Source organism: Callionymus lyra, chromosome 4 (genome assembly GCF_982586985.1).
Source record: "Callionymus lyra chromosome 4, fCalLyr1.hap1.1, whole genome shotgun sequence".
Taxonomy (NCBI): domain Eukaryota; kingdom Metazoa; phylum Chordata; class Actinopteri; order Syngnathiformes; family Callionymidae; genus Callionymus; species Callionymus lyra.
This window is the reverse complement of record NC_141821.1, coordinates 10,953,220-10,974,388: the sequence shown is the minus strand read 5'-3', so window position 1 is coordinate 10,974,388 and position 21,169 is coordinate 10,953,220. Positions and strand designations below refer to the sequence as shown.

General features: G+C 40.6%; 1 protein-coding gene across 1 annotated transcript in view; it reads right to left on the bottom strand.

Annotated features, from left to right (window-relative positions):
- Nucleotides 1-17,740, bottom strand: part of kcnh2b (potassium voltage-gated channel, subfamily H (eag-related), member 2b) — a 232,764-nt gene extending 215,024 nt beyond the window's left edge. The window contains exon 1 of the mRNA XM_087788776.1: nt 17,657-17,740. Coding sequence (XP_087644902.1) covers nt 17,657-17,732 — 76 coding nt within the window. The 5' untranslated portion in view covers nt 17,733-17,740. The remainder of the gene's footprint in view (nt 1-17,656) is intronic.
- Between the last annotated feature and the right edge of the window lie 3,429 nt (nt 17,741-21,169).

Sequence of the window (21,169 nt, the reverse complement as noted above, 5' to 3'; positions counted from 1 at the left end):
TAGCTACAACTGTTTTGTATACTTTTTTTCAAGATGTCCATGAACGCAGCACGGCTGGTGCTCCGACAGCCCGTCAACGCAGTCTGTGAGCTACTTTAGAACAGATGTGGGAAACAAAGAAGCAAGCGTGTCTTCGTGTATTCTCGTATTTAAATCTAATACTTTATTGAAGTATTCGGATTATAATCCGTCTTTACTCTTAATTTTCTGTGGTTGATGGTGTGTTCACTGACTGACGATATAACATGTAGTTATTATGGAAATGTTACATATTAATGTGCAAATATGTTAAAATATGGATGATGTCGTATTTATTTTTCCTCCTAAACACGTCAACACGTGGAGATTCGTAGCTTTATTCACACTCGTTCCTCTGGTTGTATGAGATGTGCCTGCTACGTTAAAGGTACAAAAAGTATCTATGTGACTTTTTTTAATGACTCATAAAACAATAATATCAATCAATTAATTTTGTGAACGTGATGTGACTCCACTCTTCAGAAACAAAAGTTCAGAGATGTTTGTGCACTTTATATCATATTTTCATTCACAACAAAAAATGATAGTCACTTTTCTGCGAGCACTTCCTTAAGGTTGAGCTTAATATTTTATAATTTATACATACTAACAATGATAAGTTAGATCATATACATGTATGCAGATGTTAGTGTTAAGGTTCTTTCTATACATCCAGCAAAATAGATTAAATTTGTTAAGTATTGATAGTTTTTTATTTATTTATTTAATTTAGGCATTAAAGGTGGTTTATTTAATACAAACTTTGTTTAATATTGAAGGGAAGTCGTTCTGATTTTTAGTTTTCTATTTTCATCATAATAATAAATTACTTTTACATAACCCTTGTGTTATCTCAGGGTCAAGATGACCCGAAAGGGCCAAAAACAAAGGACCCAGAGACAACACAAGAAGCACCTTGTGTAACATATTTGTTTTTGTGCCTTGACCCTTAGGGTTATAAAGCACTTTTCCAATATTACTTTTTCAGCAACCAAAGTTACGCATTCACACACACACACACACACACACACACACACACACACACACACACACACACACACACACACACACACACACACACACACACACACACACACAAGCATGCCGCGTGGCGGTTCAACATTATCAGAGCAATTAGGGTTTGAGAGTCTTCCTCAAGTGAGCAGAGAAGCAGAATGAGTGCATCAATGCTCCTACCCATGTGCAAAACAAATAGACTCAGGGACTCATTCATTCCTCTGGCTATTAGATTGTACAAGATTGTTGGAAAAAAAACAATTTCCCGAAGGAGACCTCCTGAGGGATCAATAAAGTTTTACATTACCTTACCTTACCTTATAAAACATTACAATTGAATGTGAACTTGATTAAAAAAATGTATTTGATGAAGAAAATGATGACTTGTTGATTTAGCTGAACGTGAATCAATGAACTGATTTATTAAAATGATCCAATTACTTACTTATTATATGAAGAATATAGAGGATATATAATATATAATATATATATATATAATATAATATAAGAGGAAGAAGCACAATTCTTGCATAACCCCCCCTTTTGCTGATATATTGTTCATCTTTTATCTTCTGTGACCTCTTTGATGATGTCACAAATCTATACAAACAATTGTAGAGTCCAGCCAGTTCCTCCTGAAGGAGGACACTTGGCTTTTTGTTCAAATATCTGCTAGGAAACCAACAAAAGGTATTGAAAACCTCTGCCTGTAATGTGCTGCCGATGGCTGCAGAGCCTCGTGACCCTGGAGTACCAGGAGTAAGGAGAATAGAAAGAGGGGATTGAAGTGCATACAGTGACCTGAGCGTGGGGGGGGGGGACCTGCCACTTGTTATTAGATCCACCTCGATGCAGACCAGTGACTTGTGACTAAAGGTCAACCGTGACGTAATGTAAATGCCCCGGAGAATCTCCCGCTTTAAGTTATAAACATTGCATCACAAAACAACAACAACAACAACAAAAAAGAACCAACATCCTCCGGGCATCGCTGCTCTCCGGGACGACCACTCCTCTCCCCTCCTCACTTCCCCGCCTAATGAGCCGGAGATGGAGAGGCCGACAAAAGAAGAGATGCAGCTGCTGCTCAAAAGGAGAACACGGATCCACTCCCGCCGACTCTCACATTCATCAGTCGGGAAACACGTGAATGCAAATGCACACAAAAAAAAAAAAAAAAACATAAGACAGACCCACCAACGCAGACTGAATAATTCACTAAGACCAGACCTCAGGGGCTCTCCAGTCTGTCAGTGTGTGTGTGTGTGTGTGTGAGTGTGTGAGTGTGTGACAGAGTGAAGGGGAAGATGGATGTGTGTGTAACCGAGAGCGTTTTTGTTTGCTTGGAATCTCCCCGAGTGTGCTGCGTAGGCGGGTAAGGAGGGAAGCCCGTCTGCTGGAAAACACAAGTCAGCACACTGAGGAGAAGGAGAGATGGAGAGAGATGGAGAGAGATGGAGAGAGATGAACGGAGGGATGATGGTGAGAGATACGAGGAGGCGACAAAGAGGAAGACACAATCGACGGATGCGGGAACCCTTGGTTGATTGGTGTGGTTAAAGACACAGACGGGTTGAATGGATTTTTTTTTTTTTTTCCCCTCATCCCTGCTCTAACAGGAATTGCCATGGAAACTGAGGAGTGGAGAGAAAACTCCGGGAGAGATGAAAGATGAGCCGGAGTTACACTTTCAGACGCATCCACGTCAGCCACAGGCTTCTGGTGTGTCGTGGAGCGAACCTTAGATCGATCACAACACCAACTTGTTTTGAGAGTCACGAGTCGGCACTGTTGTCGTCGTGTCGAACCCCTCGTTGGTTCCTCCAGACGTACAGTGAAGTAATACTGTGTGACCCCTGAAGGTCGTCAGCTCTGTCACTCTCAAACCCTCGGTCTTAAATATGATCGTCTGTCACTCCAGTCACAATCATCTCATGAACCTTTATTCTTAAAACACCATTGAGTAAGAATGAAAAGATTAAAAACACAAGTGTGTCCATCCGTGAGAGACTCAGAGTAGAACCGTAGCTCGAACACGTCCAACTTGTAAGGAAACGTCATTGAGTAAAAAAAAAAAGAAGCTGATCTTGTATAAACGTTTCTGACTTAATACTTTAATTTTTATATCCACAACTTTATTTTAACTTATTTAACTTTTTGTTTCTTTTTTTTTTTTATCTCCATTTGTCTTTTTCTTAACCGTCTGAAGTCCAAGTTTGTCTTAAAATGTACATATTAATTAAATATTAATAAACTACTAAATAAAACTTTCAAAAAAAATAAAAGTCTAGTTTGGTTAAAAGAAAAAGTATAATAAAATGTAATATTTTAATCAGTATTCAGTACTGTCATTACTACAGCTTATTTTAGTGTGTATTGTTGTGTTTTTCTGCACTACTACTTGTATTAGCATACTTAAACGTTGTATTATCATTGTTTTTAAGTAATATACAATTAGTTTTTGTTATTTTTATACTTTTTTTTCCCCACTGTATTTTAATATACTGTAATATGTGTTGAGTATGTTAAAAAGTTCTGTTTCTTTGGAGAACTTGCTGCTGCAAAAACCCAAAAAATTCTCCACTCTAAAGATATGTCTTATCTTATCTTAGATAGTGTCGGAACATGCAGTGCTTGGGAAGTAGTTAAGTGATGCATGAGAGTCAGTTAAAACTCCTCAGGAAGCAGCATTCTCCAAAGAACTGGGAAGCGTCACCTTATTTTGAGACACTTGTTAGCATTCCAGCAGGTCAAGGTCGTCGCCAGACGACGTCTGAATATCAGTCGTTGTTGAACCTTTGGTGAGGAGAACCGTCCGGGAGAAAAGGAAGGACGACAAGTACTGAGGTCTGATGTTGTGCAAAGGCAGACTTGTGAGTGAAAAAAAAAAAAAAATCCACCCCCTCATTCAGACTATTTTGGTTTCCCTGGCCTGGTTTCCTCCACTCGCTCTGGTTCAAGTCAGGCCCTCGTGCATCGATCTCCTCTGCAACACGACGGCGCTCCAGCCCGACACAGGACTGCGTAAGTGATGTGCCGTCAGCAGGGGGGGGGGTGAAATGAAGGATGAAGACAGTTGCGGGGAGATTTTTTAACTGACAGAGCGTCACATTAGGGATACACTTCATCCTCGTAAATCTTGTTTCTTAACCGCTGGAATTCTGACTTTGAGGATTTCATCGAGCCATAGTCCAACCGTCACGGATCAGGAGACGGAACAAAGACAACAGTAGAACCGAATCAAATAGTAAGTAAGTAAGTCATTTTTATTTGTATAGTGCTTTTCTAGACCAGGGTCACAAAGCACTTAAACAATCAAAACAATATTCAATAAAGTATATATTTTAAAGGTCAAGATAAAACTGATAACACAACAGGAGTTCCAGAAAATCAAGGAAAAGCCTGAAGAAATAAAAACATCTTAAGATGTTTCTTGAAGGAGTCAGTAGATCATCAAACACAGAGATGGTTCTAAAGCTTAGGAGCAACAGTCTGGAAGGATTTCTCTCCTCTGGTCCTGAAGCGTGTTCAGGAACCATCAGTAGATTCTGATCCACAGACCTCAGAGCCCGAGCTGGAGTGTAAGGATGGATCAGATCAGTGATGTAAGGAGGAGCCTGACCATGAATAGATCTGAAAGTAAGAACCAGAATTTTAAAGTTGATCCTGAAAGAAACTGGAAGCCAGTGAAGAGTTTTAAGGCTCGGGGAAATTGCAGGCGAGACATGGATTACAAGCTCCAGATCATGTTACGACAACATTTTCCTAAATTTACAGATTTTTCTCAGTTGAAGGAAACAGTTTCTGGTCAGTTTTCTGCAGTGTTTGTGCTGACAAAAGCGGAGTTTGGGTCAAGAGAGCAGCAGAGGATGAAGGCAGTTTTCTACGAGTATTTAAATATACAACAACTTATATTGTTTTTTAACACTGATATGCCGATGACCTGATGAAGCCGGAACCACAGCCTGGCCCCCATTATGGTCGTTACGAGAGATAATTCCATAATCAACACATTCCTTAATGGCCGGCGTCGCTCTCCAGTGTGTCCGTGTCCTCGCATCTCTCCGGGCTTTAACGAGGTTATGCTGATGTATGCAAATGAGCTCTAATCCCCGGGAAAGTCCGGAGCGCCGGAGTCCGAGAGCCGGGCTCGTAGGCGTGAGCGTTTCGCCGCCGAGCGATTGGGTTGAAGTGCGCGAGTGGATGAAAAAAGGAAGATCAGAAGAAACGACAAATGGAGGATCCTGCATGAACACGAGGTGTGGAAATATTCAGACCTTGAGATTGTTAACGTGCACGCCGTCCTCGCGCCGGAGAGCTAGCAGACGTTTTGCTGTTGCAGTTTGACTGGTCAGCATTTTTCACATAGAGGAAAAAGGGAACGTGGGAATAAACAGTGGTGCAGACTGGAGGCGTGTTCACACGATCGTGCGTCTGGAAGCCTCCGATGTTTATATGTGAAGTCGGACGCTGTTGAGTTTCAGGCGACATCTGCGGAATCAAAAAGCTTGAGTTGTCGAATCGGTTAAAGTTACTGTGTTAACCTTGAGAAGAACTGACAAGTTGGACTCGGAGATCCGCCATTTTGACTTACCACTACCTTTAGACCCGTCGACTGCAGATTGACTACTTTTAAGTTGCATAAAGTACAACATTTACTTCACCATAGGATCCAACACTTTAATTACATTTCCCATCCAGATACATTAAAGTAATGTTGACTCCCAACACGTTTATATATAAATATATTACTTTTATGACTCAACAATTAAATACAGTTTTTAAATCATGATTAACCGCATGATTAATCACGATTAATCGCACTGTATACACACAATCGAATAATGAATTCCAAAGACGTGAACTTTCATTTCAATGTTCCTCAATAAAGAAGTTAAGAACTCAAGATCACATTTATTAACTCAATCTTGAACACACAGCAAAACATAAACTCTCATGGTTGATTTGTAACAAATGACTGTTTCTCCATAGTCATGATTTTGCATTTGATGTGTTATTGTGCAATATCAAAAAATGATGGTGTTTTCAGTTTATCATTTATCATTAAAACGATGCGGCTCCTTGTCAAGCTTGAGTTATTTCACGTAAATATTGTGTTGTGAGAATATGAAAAAAAAGATCTGAAGAAAATCTAAGTAAAAATATTTACTCTGAAGGGTTGAACGGTATATAGTAAAAATTTAAAATCGTGATATTGGCACGTGCGATATGCATATGGAAAACATGTGCGATAATTCATAATGAGTTATTGTATTCATCAAGCATTTTTTAAATGCGCACTTCGACCAATCAGGCGCGATCTTAAGTGCATGTGGTCCCTGGATGCCGCTTCGCTATTGGCCAGAACCAGCAGAAGCTCACCCTCAGTAGAGGGCGTGTGTAGTACACAAGCCGATAAAGCTTTTGGCAACTTATACCAAGAGGACACGGTACCTCAGGGATTTGGAAATATTTTCGGTTTTAAATCGGACGACGAATCCCAAAAACATTTGCCGAACGCTACAAGTCTACACGGCACAACCTTAGGAACACCACAGAGATGGGGAAGCGAAAGGCAGCCTCACAAACTACTATAAATTAATCTGTTGCTCCGTATTTAAAAATTCAAAGCACTAACTGCAGTTACGCAAAATAATAATAATAATAATAATAATAATAATCATAATAATAATAATAATAATAATAATAATCTCTATTTATATAGCGCCTTTCTAGACCAGGGTCACAAAGCGCACTTTCTGTCATTCTAATCTAACGATGGCTTTTTAAAACTTTAAAAGAAGATATAAACTGCCAACTCGAACATATCATATTCCCCCAAATTTCAATTCCTGAGATTCATGAAACTTGTGTCAAGACTTTACTGTGAAGACAAGAATTTCTTTAGAACTTTAAGTTCAAAGTAAAATTTTCTGCAGGTACATAACCTGAATATTTAACATGTTAATGTACACAATGCAAATATTTGAAATCCTTGAGTCATTTTCTTTGCAGAATAGTGGAAAAGGCAACTTTTAGGCAAGAGTTTATAAATATTTGGACCGTTCTACGTTTGAAAGGATTCACATTGATTTGCTGTTTGTGTTCAGTTTGACTTTTTTAAGACTCTAGATTTTAGAAACTAATATCAGATATCGCACTCATTTTTCAACATCGTCTCGACTCTGAAGTAGTTTTGTGTGAGACGGACGTCTCTAGATGACAAAAATAAACAATACATCCAATCGTATCAACAAACGTTGTATTTTATCCCCACAGTAAACGTAAATTCCTTCCTTCATGTGAAACAAAGTTCAAGGACTTTTCATCTTTCGGTGGGAAATCACTTCTGCTCGGTACAAACTATTATTTTGCTTCGTTGTCAGACACGATTTAGCTTCGTGTGCTTCATAATCAAGGCTGCAGCAGATACTCTGACATCAAGGAAGCAGTTTAGCAGTCAGTTCGCTTCACCTGAGGAGGTTTTTTCTTCATCCCGGCGAGAACATCGGCGTTTGAAGTCTTCAGGGGGGTTTGTGGGGGGGGGCTGAACCTCCCGAGAGGCTTCCTCAATTAAAACCTGACGATGTTGATGGAGAGACGCGTCTAAGTCGAACGTCTTCTGAAAACATCTCCGCGAAGCCAGTATTCACCGGCGTATTTGAAGTTTGTTATTGGACACAATATAAGTGAGACCATCCCTGAAGGCAGAAGCGACGACTTAAGTGTGTCGCTTACAGTTCGCACCTCAAAAGTGCTACATTAGCAGTGCGTTGTAAAAAATAAAACAGCTGTGAATGCGACATCTTCTCTCTGGTGTCGCGCCGGTGGAGGAGCTGAAGCCTCTGTAGGTCGTGAGACTCTTTTTTATCAGATGATTGACTCGATCAACGAAGACTCCCTGAACTCAACGTGTTCCATCGTTCATTGATATCTTATATACGATCAACTCTGTTTATGACGACACGTAATTGGCTTTTCTATAGTCAGTAAAAATCAACTCATAATTCGAGGATTATCTGAAGATCACTTTCATTTTGATATATTGATAAAGATGTCGGTGATTACAGTGATTATCAATATCAACAGTTGTACAGAGATTTCCTGAAAGAAGTTCTAGTCAACTTTGTACCTAAAAACACATCAAATGGCTCCTCCCACTGTACCAAAGGTGTGTGTGACGCTCACGTATTCGTGGTAAAATCTGCTTCAGTTGTTTGGTTCGATCCTTACGGGTTTAATTTAACCATTCGTTTGTGCATGTTTTATTTAAAACAATCTTCGATTTACTCCACGGATCAAACACCAACTTCCTGGTTTGGGGAGAGAACCAGACGGACTGAACCACGCGGCTTAAATAGGGGTGTTTGTGAATACGGTGTTTTGTTCTCCACATGATCGTTTTTTGGGGGATATTTGATTGTAAGGCATGACCTGGTGTTTATTTAAATGATAAGAAATATGATGTTAATTCATTCATTATATAGAATGTTGAGGGTGGGGCTACAGTGTGTAGTCGGCCAGTAATCGTACAGTAGTTTATACTTAGGCCAAAGATTTACGAGGCTTCATTTGCTCTACTGCGCCATCTAGTGTTAAGTGTGAAGCTCTGATATAAGTTGTGCTTTGATGATTCCCTTAATGAACAAAAATATCCTTGAATTACTTGTGTTTGAGGAAACAAATATTAGCGATTTTTCTACAGTGTTTGGCTTCAGGTTGGTTTATTTTCTTTTTATTTCACCCGCTTTTGAAAATATGTCACAGAATTATTCAACTTTATTAGCTCAAAATGGAGAGACTCTTGAAGGCTCGAGATACAAAAAGTCAGTCACTAAATCTCACACAAAAATCCTCTAAATCTTAGAGATAGACTTTAGACTTTAGACTTTTTTTTTATTGTCATTGCACAGAAAACACAGCAGTGACACTGGCAACGAAATTTCCTTTGCTTGGCAACCGTTAAAAAACACAGCAGAATGAATGTATATATAAAAGTATAAATATAAATATTAATGAGTTAAAAAAAAAGGTGTAATATAGTATAAACAGAATAAATATTGCGTATAATTAATGCATATAAAAGTATAAATATGAATAAGTTAAAAATAGTGCAATATGGTATAAGTAAGTAAGTAAGTCATTTTTATTTATATAGCACTTTTCCAGACCAGGGTCACAAAGCGCTTAAACAACCAAAACAATATTCAATAAAGTAAATACTTTAAAGGTCAAGATAACACCGAGAAAAACATAGGAGTTCCAGAAAATCAAGGAAAAGCCTGAACAAATAAAAACGTCTTAATCGAATAAATAAATAATGTTTGAAATATTGCTTAGTATCACATTGTAGATTAATTGTGTTTTAAAGGCATATGTATTTACAACTTCGAGGGATGTAGCGAGTGTACCTCGAACCTGTGCTTCATGAAAATGCTTTGAAGCCTTGAGACCGTAAGATGCATCGCTACTCTCGGTGATTGGAAATGAATGCAACCGTCGTCACCCACAGGTAAGTAAGTAAGTAAGTAAGTAAGTAAGTAATATTTATTTATATAGCGCTTTTCGAGACCAGGGTGGTCACCTGTTGCCGGAACAACGGTTGGTTCACTCTCTTCGTTTCACACACCAACATATTTACTTCACCGTTTGGAAAATGGAGAAAGAAAGTCATTACGCTACAAATTGCATTTTCGTCTTGGAAGGCACCGAATCAAACCATGAGTCGGACCAACTTCCTGTCTGTCAACACGAACACTTCCTGCTGACCGTGAGAGAAAAATCGAGTACAGGTTCGTGAGTCAATGAGAGAGAAGTATTTTCTATCTTATTGGCTAGCATTGGCTAGCATTAGCTAGCATTAGCTAGCATGCACGTGAGGGAACCACGTTAACAGATACAAAAGACATGGATCTCAAAAGAGACAAAAGAGCCGAGAGAGGAGCGTTTACAAGCGTTGAGATTTAAAGAGTGTGCGCGATCTTTTATGCAAGCTAGGTCACGTGTGAGCGTATAAACGGACAGAGAGTGTGAGCGAGGAACGAGTGATTTTCACACCAGTAAAGTGCAATCTGAAAGCACTGACTCACTTCGGAGCGGCAGTGTTGCTGCGTTTGCACCCGCCGACGGAAACAGATGGAGCTGGAGAACAAAGCGACCCACCAGGGAAGACCCTCGTCTCTACATTTGTTCAGAACAGAAGCCCAATTTAACCGTCTGCGTTCGAGTGCGACTCGAATTAGACGACTAGCGACGCCTGAAAGAAGATCGCGTCGCGTTGCTGACCCTGAAGAGCTGGGCACCATTTGAGTATTTGACACTTTACTGGACACGGAACAGCTGAAGATCCCCCCCCCCACCCACCCCCGCGACTCTTCGATCCCTTGATGAATGACTCGCCTCGATTTTAGTGCTGACGTATTGACCTGTGACCTTTAACCATTACACGTCATCCACGGAGCGCAAGCTAGCAAGCTAACCGGGTAAACTCTTGTGTATTTCATCATTATATATTTTGATTAAAAAAACATTTACAAGTCAGAGCATTAAAAACACATGACCAGTTGAAAACCAAAACATTCACTTCTAACGATAACAATAACTGTAAATACTAATTTTATAAGATCAATTCTAACAAAAAGAAAATGGCAATAAAAATAAAATCTGGAGTTCAAATTTTCCAGCTTTGGTCAATTTTCCCTCAAAGCTGTTTTTTGAAAGAGGAATAAATAACAAATAATTGTAGCTTAAAAATAACTTGCTAACAAGAAATGCCTTTGTTACTTTCTTCGGCGCCTCATGGAAACACTTCATAGAAACACTTAATTCACATGTTATTTCGGTGAGTAAACATTCATCCAAGCACGATCACCTCAGAGCACGAAGGTTGCTGGTTCGCTTCCAGTGCCAAGTCAACTTGTGACATTTCTGTGTGTAGTTTGTATTTTCTCCCCGTGTTGTTGTGGGTTTACTCCGGGCACTCCGGTTTTCTCCCGCAGTCGAAAAACATACAGAGGTGGATAAAGACTTTGGAGAAATGATCCATAAGTATGAGTGTGTGTGTGAATGGTTATCTGTCTTTGTGTGCCCTGTGACACACTGGCATCCTCTCCAGGGTGTCCCCTGCCTCTCGCCCTATGACACTGGGATAGGCTCCAGTCTCCCTGCGACCCCCATAAGGAATAGAAAATGAATTAACTTTCATCCACATGCACTGGACTTCGAGAATCTATAAATCGAGTTCTAAAAATGACTCTCAGTGCTTCGACCCTCGGAGAAATGATTGCAATTGCCGTCTCCGACCCTATAGCTCTGTGTAGGAGGCCAGGTGGTCACCACTTGGGTCGCCCAGGTAAAGTTGAAAAATTCAGTCGTATAGGTTGGTTTGTCAATACAGAAATCTAGGAGCTATGAATGTTTCAAGAACATGTTCACACTTGAAACGTCTTTCTAGCTCAAGGTTGGACATTGACGTCTGAACGGCACAGAAAGACACAATCCTTGGTTTGGTTCTTTGTTCCCCTGCGATGTGTAATTAACACTTTTACTGGCTGTTTTTCACCACATTGAACCGACTTTAGTTCCACCATCGGGAGAAGAAGAAGAAGCTGCCGCAGGTTCACACACTCGTTTTCAAAGTTGTTGTTTTTTTCCTCGCTAATAACAAACATTAAGATCATAACTCGAACTCATTTCTAGATCCCGGACGAAGGTAAACCATGGACACCTGATGTCTGTTATTCATAAACACTCTCCTGTTGCGTGTGCGGAGGTAGGTGGTAGAGTGGGCGGGGGTGTCAGTGAGGGTCCGTCGCCATGGCGATGGAGTGTTTGTTCTTGTACTGGTAAAATGGCAACGCGCTCCTGGGAGGACGGGAGCTTGTAATTGGGCAAAAGCTTGACCCTGGGGGGTCGGGGGGGGGGATTGCATGAGCTCGTGTGACGGAGGCAGGAGGGGGAAAAAAATGGAAGTTGATATTTATGAATGGTTGAAGTTAAAAGGATGGATTTAGAAGTCATTAACAAAAGACATCAATCACACGAACGTCTGCGCCGGCGTCGCTTTTCACCGCCGGATATTGATATATAGAAGATATGAAACTGCATTTAAAAGAGTTCAAAGATCATTCACATCATTTATGGACTTACTTTCATTTAAATTCTACTTTACATGAAACCTACTCCTTATTCAAACACACTGTTGCATTTTTATATGTATTTTATGTAGTTAAAAAGAACAAGAAAAGGTAAAAAAAAAGAAAGATATTCGGAGATGTTTTAATCATCTTGTAGATGAATTGTTTGAAAAGATCAATATGTTATAAGTATCGATGATCGTAACATTTCTTCAGCTTCATGAATGAATCAGAAAATGTATTTTTTATCATATAAATCAATATAGTATCTGTAACCCTTGTGTTATCTCTGGGTCAAGGTGACCCAGTGGCCCCCAAAACAAACCTAATTGTTTTATCCCTTGTGTTATCTCTAGGTCAAGGAGACCCAGTGGCCCCGAAAACAAACCTAATTGTTTAATCCCTTGTGTTATCTCTGGGTCAAGGAGACCCAGTGGCCCCGAAAACAAACCTAAATGTTTTATCCCTTGTGTTATCTCTGGGTTAAAGTGACCCAGTGGCCCAAAAAAAATAAGAATTGTTTCATCCCTTGTGTTATCTCTAGGTCAAGGAGACCCAGTGGCCCCGAAAACAAACCAATTTTTTTTATCCCTTGTGTTATCTCTGGGTCAAGGTGACCCAGTGGCCCTGAAAACAAACCTAATTGTTTTATACCTTGTGTTATCTCTGGGTCAAGGTGACCCAGTGGCCCGAAAACAAATCTAATTGTTTTATCCCTTGTGTTATCTCTGGGTCAAGGTAAGTAAGTAAGTAAGTAATTTATATTTATAGAGCGCTTTTTCCACAAAGCGCTTAAACAATCAAAACAATACTCAAAAAAGTGTGACCCAGTGGCCCCGGAAACAAACGTAATTTATTCATCCCTTGTGTTATCTCTGGGTCAAGGTGACCCGATTATGTCTGTTATTTCTCTTCACTTAAACACTGGCATCTAACAGGTCACACATCAATGTCTACATGGATCCATCTATTTTGAACCAAACATACCACGGGCCACATAAACCACTGGGTCCGGGTGGATTCGGCCCCCAGGAAACAGGGACTGTCGGGCAGATCATTCTCTGCAGCGGATCATTCAAATGAAAAAAATCTGTGAAACATTGTTTGACGCGTCGTTCAGTCAGCTCTTCTCTGCCGGGTTTGGTTCAGATTAAGCGACACAACAAAGCCCGGCGTGAGACGAAACTCGCATCAAAGTCAACTTCTCTCCGTAATAACTCTCGGTAATAAAGTTAAAAAATGATATCGTAGAGAGAAAAAAATATATATTGGCACGTTTCCTGCACTCTCTTCTTCGCCGTCCATTACTGTGACTGATGGAAGTTTCAAACTCCCGTCATCTGCTTCCTCTCATCCTTTCTTCTTCACTAACACACACTTTTATTTAACTTTCCTCCTCAGACACGAGCGGTTCATGGGTTCAACTCCCCACACGAGCCAAAGACCGCTCTGTCCACCGGAGACGGATCGATGGTGCATCAATAATTCCTCCGTGTAAGAGTTCCGACCTCGTGTTCATTTCCCTGTAACCATCCAATTAGGTGTCGAATCCTGACGAGCCACATTTGTCCGCTCGACCTCTGACCTGCTGGTTTGAGACGAGTTTAGTTTACTACAAGGACTCCTCGTGAGGGAAAATGTGTCGGATTAAAAATCATTTTCCTAAAAAGATGGAAGTGAACACAAGCAGAGAAAAATAAAAGATTTAAAGAGGTTCGACCATCAAGTTAACTGCGCCATTTTAGCTAACGTGTGTTTGTTTATTAGCTGATGCTAGCTCGTAGCTACTGTTAAACCCAACATACAAAACCTGCTCTGGTAATGTTTTCTTCAAACTTTTTGCTGTAAAAAAAAGGATCTAAAATTATGTTTTTGGTTTTCTTTAGAAAGATTATTTACGTAATAGGCAAAGCTAACTAGCACTAGCTAAAAACGCAGCGTTAGCTAAAATGGCACAATTTTGATTGTCATGTTTTTGAAAGATAATTCACATACGACACTTTAAAAAAATAAGTAGTTTTTCAAACTATGACTGTGTGAGACTGTTCATGGTTTTGTGTGGCATTGATTTCTTCTTCTGTGACACATGCATGTCACTGGATAAAGAGCTGAGCCAAAAGACAATGAACAATTTTGGGCTAAGTTTTGCCATGATCACAAACCTTGTTTGAAAAAACAAGCTCTCTGAACGCCTTAGGAGATGTCCTGCTTGGAGGAGGCCATGGGGCGGACCCAATAGATTATGGGAGAGTTTTTTTTTTAATAGAGGAAAGTCAGGAAGTATTTTCTTAGTAAATAAGATGTATAAATACACAAGACTCTGATTTCCTCCCACAATTACATTGTTACATTTATAAAAAGTAGATTTACTCGCCCTTATGTGTAAAATGTTAATACATCGCTTTGGTCATTTGGATTTGGATGGAGCACGAATGCTCCCATGATGCAACACTAATAGACTCAGGGACTCATTCATTCCTATGCTATTAGATTATTATTAGATTATTTAAATATTAAGATATAAGAGTTTGTGAGCAGGACTAAAAAGATGATGTTAATCTGTCAATCTTGTAAATTGATCGTCTACTCGTGTCTCGGACGAACAATAACTCTTGAAAGAACACGTAGATCACGTGACCCTCGGCGTCTCCAGCTCACTGTAGTTAAAAGTCCGTGTCGAGGTCATAAACTTCGATGTCGGACACTTCTCTGTCACGTTGCCATTTCAATCCCGGCGCAAGACTCTCTTCTTCTTCTTCTTCAGGATCGATACGAGCCGCGATCCAAACGCAGCATCAGAAAAACACTTCTGCTCCGGGAGGTTATTGGTTTGCAGTCGCTTCCATCTCAGGATGAACAGATGAGTCTGTCGTCCTGAACACGCGGCTGATAATTGAAGTGTTCAGTGTTTCACTCTCACACAAACTCCACAAATGATGACTCGGCCATTTTTCCATTACCGCGTCTGGACAGTTTTTATTCGCAGTGATTGTGCCATAAGGAGACTCAGAGGTGCTGATTCTCATCCCGGGTCACAATTGCTCATTCTGATTTTGACTCTGATTTCCTCCCACAATTGAAAGTTATTTACATTGACAACACTTATAAAACGTAGATATACTCGCCCTTCCGTGTAAAATGTTAATAAATCGATGTGCTTGGAGGTCATTTGGATTTGGATGGAGCACGAATGCTCCTTCCCATGATGCAACACTAATAGACTCAGGGACTCATTCATTCCTCGTGCTATTAGATTGTTTAATTCTGAGTTTGTGGGCAGAAGTTAAAAGACGATGTTATTCCATGTTGATCTTTGTGTTATTTTACTTTGATCTTTGTTCTTTATACTTGGATTTTGTCATTTGTGATTTGGTTCTTTTAATTGTATTTTGTTCTTGTTTTTATGAATCTGTGTTGCTTTGAGCTGGAAAAACAATTTCCTGAATGAGACCTCCAGAAGGATCAATAAAGTTTAATTATTCTATATGCCATGTTAGGTTGAATCGAATAATTCACATTTAAAATCCATTAGTCAGCAGTTATGAAAGTTTTTTTTTACATTTAGTGCTGATGAAAATCTCAAAAACTATCTTTTCTCACATCAAACATTAGATGATGACTGGATAGTGACTGTTTTTGTTTAATATTTTTTAACTTCTCATCACATGCAAATTGAAAATACTTAACCTTAAATGTCTTAAAAGTAATTTACCTGCTTTTCTCAAAGATGATTATTTTCTTATCACATTGATTATAATGTTGTTGTTTTTTTAACTTAGAAAAATAGATGTTTTTCTTTAGTTTTTTTATTGAAACAAGTAAATATGAGATTATTCTCAATATATTGTCGTTTTTTTTTACCTTAACTTTCCTTTTTTCGTGTTCATTCGTTAACTTTCGTTTCAAGTCTCGTGAACCGTCGAGCATCACCAATGTTTCCGGACGAGGTGGCTTCAGTATTCCATACGTTATCTCAGCGCGGCTTCAAAGAAAACTCCCCGGCAACACGACGACGCTGCGTTTTGAAATAATGACAGCTTCGAATTTCACGCCCCTGGGGCCCCGGGGATGAAATATTTAGTGGCTCTTATATTGTGTTTGTGATAAGCAACGGCGGCGAGAGAACTTCAAATATGAGAGCTTCAATAAGTGGAGGAAGTGCTTCATAAATATCGCTGACAGGTGAGAGGAGAACATTCACAATAAGTCCTGATGGTGAGGATCGCTGAGATCCACGGAGCGAAGGAAGTTCAAACATCAGGAAGAGTCTGGGCCGAGAGAAGGTTGGATCGATGGAGGACGGGAGTGATTACGAGCACCTCACACATCAGTGGGCGGCGTGATCGACTCTAATTCGTCGGGTTGGATCACATGACCTCGCAGACGCTTCTGTGTGGGTTTCCTCCGAGCACTCCGGTTTCCTCCCACAGTCCAGAAACATGGTTAATTGATGACTATATGCATTATGTGTGTTAATGGATGATGGTCATTGATAAACCAGTGTCCTGTGCTTCTTGCCCTAGGTAGCTGGGACGACTCCAGTGACTTTTTGAGGCAAATGGGGAACTATAGTGTAAAAAAAAACTTTTTAAAGTTACATTTTTGATTATTATATTTTTGATTTTTCGCCTAAATGAAGATTTGATCATTGTCATTTTTAACCTCATTATTGTGATTATTATTGTTTTTAATATTCTCTTCATAGTTATTTGTAGTATTTTAATGTTTATTTCTTTTTACTGGACCTCAGAATAATATTCTGCTCAATTTCTAGTCAATTAATTTACAATTAAAAGTAATAATATTTAAATGTACCTTATCAAAATATGGACATTAATAATGGATAGAATTAGTAGAATTTCCCCAAAAATACATGTTTTTGACTATTTTAGTACCACTTGAAGTTTTCCTTCCAGGAATGCATAGAACATAGAAACAACTTTTGTTTTTTGATGGCGAGAAATGAGGTTCACCACTTCAGCAGGTACTGGCCACTGCAGAACACCCCTCCTCGAGCACATCAGATTCTAGCGTCCAACCTATATACTGAATTATTGCTTGTTCTTTATTTATTTTTACTGTTGTTTTTTTGTTTGTTATTTAATACAATAATTTAGAAAACACTTATTAACACTCATAAAAAAAATAATAAATTGCGTCTCACTTTTTATAAATATTATAATTTACAGAATAAAATAAATTAATATATATTTTAACTTCCGGACACATTTTTGGAGTATTTTTTCATACACAATATTCACGTCAAACCTGGGTTGTTTTTTTTTTACCTTCATTTCTATCACACATTTCAAGCGGAAAGTACCTTATTTACGTTGAATATGTTAAAGAATTACCTCATGGTGTTGCTTCAAGCATCTTTAAAACACCGACATTGTATCGCAAATATTAAATAAATATCTTACGCATCTTCTCCTCGTGCATTCGTAAGAGAAAAACAAAAACAAAAACAAAAACAAATGTCTTACTTTGACTGTCGAATTTCCTGATGATGGTGTCCAGGAAGGTGTTCTGAGGAGCCACATGGCCCCTCCGGACCGGCATCTTGACGGCTCTGGGCTCCTGGACACTCTCGGGACCCTCGGTTCAAAAACAGATCCAGGCGGTTCTTAATCCCGGGAAGTTCTGGCTAAAGTTCGCCTGGACGAGATGCGACGCTGCTGGACGCGCGGAGAGGACTGACTCCTGCCTCCTGGTTCTGGAGGAGGAGGAGGAGGAGGAGGAGGAGGAGGTGGACGATCAGGTGATTTCTCCTCCTGGTCTCAGCTCTCATCCCGCTGCTGGGAGCGGAACCGAACCGTCTCTGGAGCCATGGACGCGTGATCTGGTTCTGAGCTGGTCTTCTCTGGATACTCCTCCTCCTTCTCCTCCTCCTCCTCCTCGTCTCCGCGCCTCCTTAACCGTTCACAGCACCGAGGAGGTTCGGGAAACATCCACGAACACGTCCACAAACTACTACTTTCACACGCCTCAAAGTCACCGATACTTTGAAGTATCGGTAAAAAACCGATAGATCGGTGTTTTTGTTTTTTGGGGGTTTTTTTGGGAGGCGCGTGCACGGTGAGGGTCTGACTTGTTAATGACGCAGCTGGTGTCAGGTGCGCGCGGGGGGCAGGTGCGAGGCGGTGTCGGGTGACGCGCACGCGCAACTCGAGGTCACGACGCGTCATGAAGGATCTTTAATTCAAAGGGAAGTTCTGGACCACGAGCACGAGCAGGGGGAGGGTGGGGGGGGATTCACCACTCCGCCGTGACGTCACAGCGTCGGGGGTTCCCTCCGTGCGCGGCGCGAGATGGTGTCCCAGATACACACGTCATGAATTTTACATTCGGTCTCTTCGCTTCAAACACGCGCGCAACGTTCGTTTGTTTTTTAAGAAGAGAGATAATAAATACACAACTGAGGAGCGGCACACACCTGCAGCAATTGTGTGTAGTTGTGTGGAAACAACCACACAAACCCTTCACGGAAACACAATAAGAAAGAGAAGCCACGTTAAATATTCAGTCACGTTAAACACACACAAACACACTTTATTATGCAAAACAAAAACATCTACACGCAAAGGGTCCTGCAGAAACACACACACACTAGTACACAATACAACTGCAATAACAACATTACACACACATTTCAGCATCCATCCAAATCTGACTCTACAAGTTTAGAATTACGCCACACAACTACACACATACGCACAAAGCAAAGAAGACACAAAATCCATACATACCGCACAATGACTCACAATAGTGTGTGCACAACTAATGTGCACATTCGAACGCAACCTGATCCAGGACCTTAAAGTTTACCCGAGGGCCTCTTTTAGGTGTAAAGACTCGTGGCAGTCTGTCCCTCACCTCTGACCCTGACTAGCTGGGATATGAGGAGTAAAAATGAGCTGCAGAAAAAGTAAGTAATTTATATTTATAGAGGGTTTTTCTAGACCAGGGTCACAAAGTGCTTAAACAATAAAAAAAATTACCCAAATCTATAGTTTTAAGGATCGGAGAAATGTGAGTTCTTCTACTTGAGCAGGTCAGTGTATCTTTATCTCCACCTACGTATGGTGTTAGAGGTGGTGTCGCCCGAGAAGTCACGACCGGCGACCGAGTGTCGTGAGCGACTCGATCAAAAACGCCTCGTGATGTCCTGCAGTCTTCATCACACCTTGGACACACTGTAGGTGGCGCTCAGGAGTCGAGGCGGGCCACAAATGTGATGCTACAAATCCAACAGGAACTTTTTTTTTAAATGAATGTTTGTTCTGTCCAGTTCCATCTGAAGGCAGGTTTGTGGTTGTAGATAATCAATAATCACAGGTGGCTCTGTGGATGAGTTCGCTGAGAGGGGGTGAGACAGTAGAGAGCGGTGACTTGAAAACCAGTTTAATGCGTTCGTTGAGTCAGAAAATTAGTCTTAAAGTGATTTTATTTTAAATACGAGGCTGGTTTCAAAATTTGCTTTACAAATAACTATTACTTACTTACTTACTTACAATATTATAATAATAATAATTATTATTATTATTAATAAATAACTAAATAATATCATTTTAAGTCTAGTAAGTTTGTTTAAAATTTCATTTAATCACTTATTCGTGTCACTTCAGTGAGTTTTTATTGTTTAAAGTTAAAATTTTTTTAGTTGTTTCTTGTCTTTATTCCCCATCCAACAGTGACAGCTCGGACAGGAAGAGCAAAAACATATAATCTCAAGTCTGGCCTGGATTTGAACCTCAGAACTTGACTCGCTGTCAGTCTTGCTTCGTGTGGAGCGTTTGAAGTGAAACCCACGTTTTCCTTCCAAGACCCTGAGACAACCTTCGGCTCTGACTCCTCGCAGCGACAACAAACTTCCTCCCTAAAGCGCCACGCTTTCCCAGCTGAAGCCTCGGACGCGGCCTTGGCTTCGCTTGTTTTCACTTCTGTTTTGCTGGAAGCGAACACCGAGCGCTGGACGGACGCGTTAATCACGCGGCGAACGCCTTCGTTTTTTTTCCTCCGCGGTCAGTATCGTAACGACCGCCGAGACGTGATGGATCGCAGCCTTGTGGTCGGACGAGGCTTCACGCCGCAATCCGTCATAATGTGACATTCTTGTAGGAATTAAAAATGCATGGGTTCCTGCTCTTCTGCGAGCAGCTGCCGGCGCCGGACACTCCTCCACTCCTGCCTTATTTAGTCGTGAAAACAGAGGTGAGGAGAGGAGGACGACTCTGGAGAAATCTGGCTGCGATCGGACATTAAAAGTGAGGTTCAATACTCTCTCCTCGCCCTCTCGTCGAGATCAATCATGATCCAAGATTAGAGTCTCCACCAAGACCACTTTATTTATTAACCCAGAACAGGGCAAAGTTAGGGCGAGGGAGCCCAAAGTGGCTGTGATCAGTAAAGCATCAAGGTCTGTCACCGCGCGTAGTCAATCCCGGAAGTCTTCACCTCCAAGGGACTCATTATATAAACAAAGCGGGAGCGTGATTACAGCTGGCTGGAGGAGGAGTGAAGCCGTTATTACGACGTGATGGACTCCGCTCTCGTAACCTCTCTTTCGCTGAGATTTCAGACGGGAAGAACTTTATAAAGTAATGAGTTCAGAACATGGTCATGATGAGTGACTTACTGCAACTTATGTTTGATTCGCATGGGATATGTTGATGATAATTATGGACAGGGCCGGGTCTAGGCAGGGGCAAGAGGGGGCCTGGCCCCCTAAAATAAATGTTGTGCCCCCTCAAACTTACATGTAAGTAAGTAAGTAACAGCAGAATGCCCCCTCAAGATTTGTGGCTGCCCCCTCATACATGCCTGTCTAGACCCGGCCCTGATTATGGAGAATGTCTGTGTTTGTAATTCTGAATGCCAAATATATGCCACTGTTTTATTTTGAAGGGGTTGAAAAGGAAGTAGATCGAGTTCATTGTTTTTGGGGGGTGTCGTGCTCCACAAACCGAAAGTAAAGAAGACATGCGCGCTGCACAGCT